Genomic DNA, 8,817 nt, shown 5'->3' on the forward strand with positions numbered 1-8,817 from the left:
GTGGGTTAAGACACTCGACTCGTAATCTGAGGGTCGTGGGTTCGAATCTTCGTCGCACCAAACATGCTAGCCCTTTCAGCTATGGAAGCGTTATATGTGACGGTCAATCCACTATTCGTTGGTAAAAAAGTAGTCCAACAGTTGGCGGTGGGTGAGGATGACTAATAACAAATGGATTACTTGTTATTCTTTCATGATAGGTATTGAAATTCGGATTTTAGAGTTATAAGTCATATGTATGTCTACTGAAACCCTGGTACAGAATGTAATAAAGGTGAAGGAACTCAAGTTGTCTGTGTGTTTGTCTCAAGATACTAAAGTCTTTCTTCCAGACAACGAAATAATTTATATACATTACGACATAAGTCAAAATGTATTATGTTGTCATTACAGTAAACAGTTAACTTGAGAAAGAGTTGGAAAGTGTAGCGAGATTTGTGTTCATTGAAAAATGTTCCTTTTGTTTTTTATTAGGTAGAAACCTACGAAATAGGATTCGTGTGTTGTTCCCATCACGGGTATCGAAACCCACGTTTTAGCGTTATAAGCCTTCAAACTTAATCTTTGAAATAACGGGAGGGGACATTTCACTTTGGGTAACTGTTATTAAATGTACGTTGTACCCATGGTGTATAAATATGTGTCCCACTTAACACGCCGTGGGATATCGGTAAGTTTACGAACTTATAACTCTAACATTCGAAGTTCGCTTTCTACAGATACCCCAGTGTGGCTTTGTTCTAAAAGAAACAAAATGTATATTTGTCAGTAACTTGAAAATGTTCGTTACATAAATTAAGATTCTTTCTTTGAAATTAAGCACAAAGCTACTCAATCAGCTGTCTCTACATTACTCACCACGGGTATCGAAACCCCATGTTGTGAGACAACTCGAACAAGTGCGTCAGACAAATTAAGTAACGAAAAATAAAACACTTTGAAGGATTGGTTTGTTTTGAATTTCGCAAAACTGCACGAGTGCTATCTGCGCTAGCCGTCCTTAACTTAGCAATGTAAGACTGGAGGAAAGGCAACTAGTCATCACCAAACTCCGCCAACTCTGGGGCTACTATTTTACTAACGAATAGTGGGATTGACCGTCACATTATAGTTGAAAAGTCGAGCATGTTTGGTGCGACTAGGAATTCGAACCCGCGACACTCAGATTAGGAATCGCGTGTCTTAACCACCTGGCCATGCCATGCCCACTGTGAAGTAATGAATGGTTTTAAGGTGTTTATTTTATTTATATATTTATTTATCGCGACGTTTCTAGAACGTATTGTTAAGACCGATCCAGTAACAAGATTGTTTCAACATTTAATAATTAAAATAGAAGTTTAACTACTTTCTTTTTTCTGGTAATTACAAAAACATGTGAAAGACTCGTAAACGTTGCTTAAAATTCCGTAACCTGTTGGGAAAATATAAAAGACAAAGACTGTAGATTTATGATAAATTTAAAAATAAAACGGTGAATTTCAAGTTTAACAAGTCGGTGAATTCGATGTATCGTTTATGACCTTGAAGTTGAAAACTGTTTGCGTACGAACCAGTTGTCTTTAATATTGAATATCAAGTTTGAGGACCAAACAATACTTTGTGTTTCTACTAAACTTGTAACACAGGTATCTTTCTCTAAATTGCCAATCTATGCTCTTATTTCGTGGTATGATTTATGTTTCAGATTCATATCATATTTACATTTGACAAAATTATGATTTATTTTCTATATTTCATGTCTTATCCAGAAAATAGACTTGTTTAGTTTGTGTCATATAGTTCTTATAATTATTATGTTACAACATCGTAAGGAACATCTGTGATTATAATGTCTTGGTTTCGAGCTTCTGTAAAGCTACAGTATTACAACAGTTTAACTCATACAGCCATATTTACATTATTCTAGGTGAGATAGCTCTCTGGATCAATAAACTAGACGTCAATCAATCTGGCGATTTACGGTTTATGTCCTGTTGACACAAACCTATGTTTCACACTTTGGGACCGCTCATGCGTTATAAGAGTAAAAGTGAAATACAACTTTTCGAATAGAGCGGGCAAAATTTGTCGGTGGATTCTGTTAATTAGCTGCCTTTTCTTTAATCTATCAAATCAAAAATTATGGGTGTATAATCCTCGTGACGTTTCTCGCTGATGTTTGAAAGAAGCCAATCAGAGATGAGACGAAATCGATTAGACAAGTCTAAGAAACGAGCTGTAAGCACGATCGATTTAGAAGATCAGATTGTTTTGAAATACAACTTTATAGGACATTCAGGCACACATATTGGTTGTGACATGAAGCTCACGTGGTTTACTGTTTACATTTATTTATATTGTAGATAACGTCTAACTATTCCAAATAATTCTTTGTGAACCTAAAACTGTCCTGAGTCATCTTTAAGTCACGTGTTTATAACTGAATAATATTGTGGGTCAAGTAAACATATTTCTTGCAGGACGAAAGTTGAGTCTGAGTTTTTATAGAAAGACTGTAGATGGAGCTGAATCGTGAGAAAGTATTTTTCTGCAAAGTGTAACACAGACGGGCAGACATACGTTTTCCATAATTATTGTGTACTATGTATATAAAAGATATTCTTCTATAGTAGCTAATGATACATATATTGTTTAAAACACACTTAAGTGAGAAATCAATATAGCGTGTGAAAAACACCAACAAACATAATAGAAATAACAGATAGTTCTGGTTCCAAACGTTAGACAGAGGACAGAAATGTGAAGAAACGCCTTCTAAATAATATACAACAGTGAATCACAGTCTCAGGGTCAGGGTTCGAACCCCCATCCCACCAAGCATGACCGTCCTTTCAGCCATTAAGACGTTATAGCGTTTGAGAATAACTTAAACAGAAACACCACTATAAAAACACAGTCGTTTGTGAATCACTGATACAGAAACACCACTATAAAAACACAATCGTTTGAGAATCACTGATACAGAAACACATTTTGTTCTAATTGTGTTACCGAACAAAGTCTCTACTATTCGTCATATCAAAATTATAATGTTACGGCCAATTCGACTGAAAGTAGAGACTGTTTTGGATAACCTATGAATGAGTTTACTCGAAATTTAATAAACGTTTATAAACACAAGTCATATGGTAATCCAACGTATCCACCGAAGGTTTTGAACCTTGAATTTTAGCTTTATAAGCCTTAAAGCTTAATTCTGTGCGACCATAAAAGGTATTAAATACCCTTTAAAAAAGTTAATATGAACGTACGTTTATATATGGCTTCTTCATATTGTATGTATGTTTGTAACTTAAAGTGTCGTCTCATGAAATGAACAATTCTCAGGACAAACATATTATAATAGACAAATATTTTTGTCTAGTTTTCAACATGTAAAAGATTGGGTGAAGACAGTTGTTTTTTACGTAACACTTCGACTCTGAGAGAGTTGGTTAGTTTGTTTGTTGTCAGATCTGTGTATTGGTTTAACTCTGCTTTGCCAAGGGCAAGTATGGAAACCCGATTTTTAGCGTGTCACTGGTCATGATCATGAGGAATATTTACCTGTAACTGGAATAAAAATACTGAACCAATTAACAATGAGAAAATAAACCCTTCCAAGAAATCTTCGGGATATTACGAGACAACTAGTAAAGTGTTGGATAATACAAGTTTTTATATTCACATCAAGGTGGTGTCAGATATGGTGAAACAGTTTCTGACAAATCTCATTTCGTATTTTTGGTGAACATTTTACTATAAAAGATATGGACTGTTCGGTATTTCTAGTACTGTCTGAAACAATAAACAAAACTTGCAAGTGAAGTTAAGTGAAAATCATCGGAAGGTAGGATATCTTTATGTTGATACATTATGTGTGAATTATCTGTTTTATAACTTTAGAAGTAATAACTTTCTTAGCATCTTTAAAATAAAACATTTTTCTCTGAATAACAAGTGAAGTAAAATACTGTTTTTTATCGTGTTAAAATTATCATTCGTGATATTTGTAACAAACGACAGTTTAACAACAACACAGAATTACGTCTTTGTAGTTTTTCAAAACAAAATTGTTCGTTTGTTTTCGGGAATTCCGTTGTAAGTTTTGTTCCTGTTTTAATAAATTGTTTTGATTTATTTTGAATCTCTTCAGTGTCTTGTGATTCGTATACTGTAGACATGAAGACCGCATTCCTGGTTCTGTTCTCTCTTGTCGTCCTAGCGGGAGACGCTTATGGTAAGTTTGTCAAAGAATTTTGATTTTACACGTCGGTTTGTCTTTATTATGTATTTAATCACGTGATCTGATTCTGCAAAGGAATTGTTGGAATCTGTGGAATGAACGACTTCCTACTAAATCATCAACCTGAACGTAAGTTATACAACACGATAAAACTAAAATCTACTAAACTGTTTAACACGGTAAAACTTTCATAAAATAAACAGTTAATTTTGTTGAACCAGTCTCTCCATGTTTCTATTGTCATCTACAGCGCCATCGTTCGGAGAACCAAGAAGTAAAATAAGAAACAGGTCACATACATTAACAGATGGACGTGCACATGATATATAATTAATTCAGCTAATTAGCCAAGTTATATTTTTATACTGTTTACAATTTATTTTTAAAATAGTTGAGTTAAAAACCTTTATCACAGACATGTTATTATACATCTTATAATATTAAAATTGAGGGTTAAACGGTTATAGAAGTTGTGCTCTTTCTTAGGTTTCTTATTAATTTTAGATATAAAACACTTGTTTACACAGTAATTAAAATACTTGGTATTGGTCCACTGGTGTAGAAACACATGGTACAGGACTACCCATCTGTCTACCTCTGTCATGTGTTTAATAACGACAACAGCTAAAAGTTATGTTTTCTTAACTTAGTATCTTGATTGTGTGAAGTAAAATAAAGGTTATTATGATATTACTTGGGAGAGTCGAAACGATTAATGATAAACATTCTATTGTTAACACATAATGTAATATGAACGATTTATTTTATCCGTAGCTGTTTACTGTGGAAATGGATGGTTCTGCCCTGACGGGTTTACTTGTTGCTTGCGTCCAAATGGCAGTTTCGGTTGTTGCCCATATCGCAATGCCGTCTGTTGCTGTAGTGGCAAAACATGTTGTCCTTCTCTGCATTCGTGTTCAGCAGATTCTAACAGATGTAATCGATGTCCATCCTTTGCTGGTGCAGTTGGGGGTGATGCGCCGACAGCGACATCTCTCGTCGAAGCTGGAAAATCTTGAGTTGAGCACGTAAATTAAAAACAAAACAAAAACCTTTAAAATTTTTGTTTTAAAATTAAAGTCTATATTTTCAACTGACATCCTTTCCATGTCATTAAAAATTGACGAAAAAAATAAAAGTTATAAATAAAAGTATATGTGATAAAGACTGTTTTATTATAATATATCGAACGTCAAATCATCAAAAACAGTTTCACAAAACAGTGACAATACAAACATTTCTCAACCATGAGTCTGATATTAATGTGGGTAAGTTTGTTTATAAAGTAAAATATATTCAACATGCATTGTTTTACATACAGTAATTGTAGACTGTTATTATTTTAAACACAATAAATATAAAATTAAAATTATGTTTGTGAGAAACTCAGAAGAAGTGTCATACCTTACAAACTTACAATACTTACAAACAGAATAATACATCACGTTCGTTAGAATTTATGGTGTAGGCGACCTTTTAAAGATAGAATTCTGCATCTAGTTTGTTTATTTGTCATTAAACAAAGTTACACGAAGGACTATCTGCTTAACACGGGTAATGAAGCCCGGTTTTTAGGAGAACAGTCTGTAGACATACCATTATACCACTAAAGGACACTAGATCTACAGCTTAAGGATATTCAAACATTAGAAAGTGTAAAAAATTATTCCAATCGCACTACGTTTGCTGTATCTATTGTTAACCAATACGTTTCGCTCAGTCCAGAGATTTTCAGAGCTGATGGGACACAACAAACAAATCATTGTCATTATAAAGATCTACAAAGTTATTGTGATGTGTGGATAGAAATACGAATGACGTACAATATTCTTAAGTTTTACGTGTGACAGTTACTGGCAATACATGTACAAAACATGGACATGAGGTTGAACTTTTTATTACAAAACGATTACTAATTTTTTTAGAGAAAGGAATTTGTGTCTGTGTTGATAAAAACCTGTCATCTCTAACTCCTGATGAGCCCCGGCATGGCCAGGTGGTTAGGGCACTAAAGTTTTTATCTCAGGATCGCGTGTTCGAATCCACGCCACACTAAACATGCCTCTTCAGCCGGCAGGACGTTATGACGTGTCGGTGAATCCCACTATTCTTTGTTAAATGATTACCTCAATAATTGGCAATAGGTGGTAACACTGTTAAATTACGGATGGCTAGCGCAGATAACCTAAAGCAATTTTTCACGACAGGGGATCAAAATGAAATAATCCTGTGACTCAGATATATTTAAAAATCTGATGAAATCTACATTTATGTGAAGATACATTCACATTTCATAACTTAATGATACAAAAATATTTTGGTGACCAAGGTAAGCACAACAGTCAGTGAAAATATCATCAACAAACATCAACCTATTAATAAGCATATATAACAAAGAGAAAATCTCTTCTGTAGATTGGAGTTCATCACACACAAGTAACTTCTGTCCTAAATACCAAGTATTTGAGAATTTTCAGTAATACATAATGACCTACATTATAAAAAATGTATGTCATTAGAAACTGTAATAAAAATAATATGAAAGAAGGGTTTTGTAATTCTAATTTATTGAAGCAATGTGCCAAGCAACTACATAAAGATTGTGGTAATAGGTTAAGTGACATATGGAATTACACTTGGCAATATTACATTGCATAAAAGGAAAATATGCCTTTATTTGTTCTAAATTACACTGTACATAGTAAATGTGCCAAAAACCACTAGGCCTAATACATGACGTAGTTACTAACGAAACAAACCTAGATAACAAAAGAATTTAAGTTTAAAACAATTTTTTTTAAAATTTCAATACACTGTGGTTGACCCCAAAACACTTTCTGTTTCATAATTTTCAATTTCTTCTCCTCTGAATCTTTGATATAAACATAACTAACTTTAAAGGGTAATTAATGTATTGTTTATTACAGTACTTTGACTTGAGTAATTTTATTCTGGCTAAATTATAATTGTTGAGATTGTTTTTTGAATATTATTACAATTATGTTTTATTTAATTATGAAAGTGAAATTATAAGTTATTATTAACTAATACTGTAAACAGCACACTAGAATACTTCCCGTAAGTACTGGATAAATAAAAACTTACACTTTATGAAGTTTGTCACAAAACTGAATGTAGATATACATATAAAAAGTTTATACACAGTTAAATACACTGTCGAGCACTTGTAGTGAGAAATAAACCTGATTAGTTTTAACGTGTATTAGAAAAAGTTGTACACACAAAGTTATGGTAGCAGCAAACATTATGTTATAATTATACTTAAGTAAAACAAAATAGTGGGTTAGGCTTAGGCAGAATTTTACAGAGGCTTAATTTTATAATTAACATTTTCCAACTCATTTTTTAAAAATAATTTCAATTTCACATCTTAACAAAAGTAATACCAGTAGCACTAAGCAATACTAAAGCTACACCCTGGTTATATTGTATAACAATTAGCAACAGTAATGTAGCCGTAGGTAAGTATTAACACATACATATATATATATATATATATATGCAAATTACAATCAACATAATCCACAAAACATTAAGTAATGCCACTGTAATAATACACTTTACACGGTTTATACTAACACTATTAATAGTATTACAGTAGGCCAATTTAACGAGCCAATTATCCGGTACAGTACGTCAGAAGATATATATACATGTAATTTGCAATATTTTGAAGTTTTCACTAGAAAATATATCTGATAAAGTATTTTACCTGCAACAATAATCACGTAGACTTTTTTGTTATATCTCAAAACAATAATGATGAAATATTAAATAAGGTACCAAAAAATGTAACCATGTGGCAAGATCGAGATCAAGAAAGAAATAATTTTCGCCTGTCGGTAAAAATTAAAACTACCTAATTTTCATTATTTTCCTGATTACAAACAAGTGTAGTGACAGTGAATGTCAGAAAACCTTACAACCTATTTTATTCATTCAACGTTCCAGTTTTACATGTTCATCAGGAGTATATAAATTATTAAATTACCTTCTTATTCAAATTTATTTCCATAATTTGCTTAATATTTCATTAAATACGTGAAGTAATATTTTCCTCTGATTGCAAGTTGGAAAAGAGTAGCATTTTTCCTGGCTGACAAAATATTTAACTGCAAAGTCTTAGTTTAACTGAATTCTGCCAGTGGTAATTTATTTTGCAATGTCTGAAATGAAAAAAACAAAAACGAATTGAGTTTGACGGCTTCTTGAGTGTTTGTTTGTTTATTTTGAATTTCGCACAAAGCAACTCGAGGGCTATCTGCGCCAGCCGTCCCTAATTTAGCAATGTGAGACAAGATGGAAGGCAGCTAGTCGTCACCATCCACCGCCAACTCTGGGGCTACTCTTTTACCAACGAATAGTGGGATTGACCGTACTTTATAACGTACCCAAGACTAAAAGGACGAGCATGTTTGGTGCGACGGTGATTCGAACTCGCGACCCTCAAATTATAAATCGAGCTCCTGGCCACTTCAGGATAGCAGTATATTATCAAAACATCACTTATTGATTACTTTATATGGGCGTCAGCGTGCGAAAATTTATTGTGACAGTACATGTGTATA

At 33.1% G+C, this 8,817-nt stretch overlaps 1 protein-coding gene across 4 annotated transcripts in view; it reads left to right on the forward strand.

The window, feature by feature from the left end:
- The window catches only part of LOC143241953 (granulin-2-like), a 62,299-nt gene extending 56,917 nt beyond the window's left edge, over window positions 1–5,382 (forward strand). For 2 of the 4 annotated variants that reach the window (XM_076485281.1, XM_076485278.1), the window contains exons 2-3: window positions 4,163–4,222; window positions 5,003–5,382. In XM_076485281.1, the coding sequence (XP_076341396.1) occupies window positions 4,165–4,222; window positions 5,003–5,247 (303 nt within the window). In that variant the 5' untranslated portion in view covers window positions 4,163–4,164 and the 3' untranslated portion in view covers window positions 5,248–5,382. Of the gene's footprint in view, window positions 1–3,745; window positions 3,833–4,138; window positions 4,223–5,002 lie in introns of those variants that run through there. The other 2 variants (XM_076485279.1, XM_076485277.1) reach the window with 2 other exon arrangements.
- The last annotated feature ends 3,435 nt before the right edge of the window (window positions 5,383–8,817 follow it).

The sequence above is a fragment of the Tachypleus tridentatus genome, unplaced genomic scaffold, assembly GCF_004210375.1.
Source record: "Tachypleus tridentatus isolate NWPU-2018 unplaced genomic scaffold, ASM421037v1 Hic_cluster_1, whole genome shotgun sequence".
Lineage (NCBI taxonomy): Eukaryota > Metazoa > Arthropoda > Merostomata > Xiphosura > Limulidae > Tachypleus > Tachypleus tridentatus.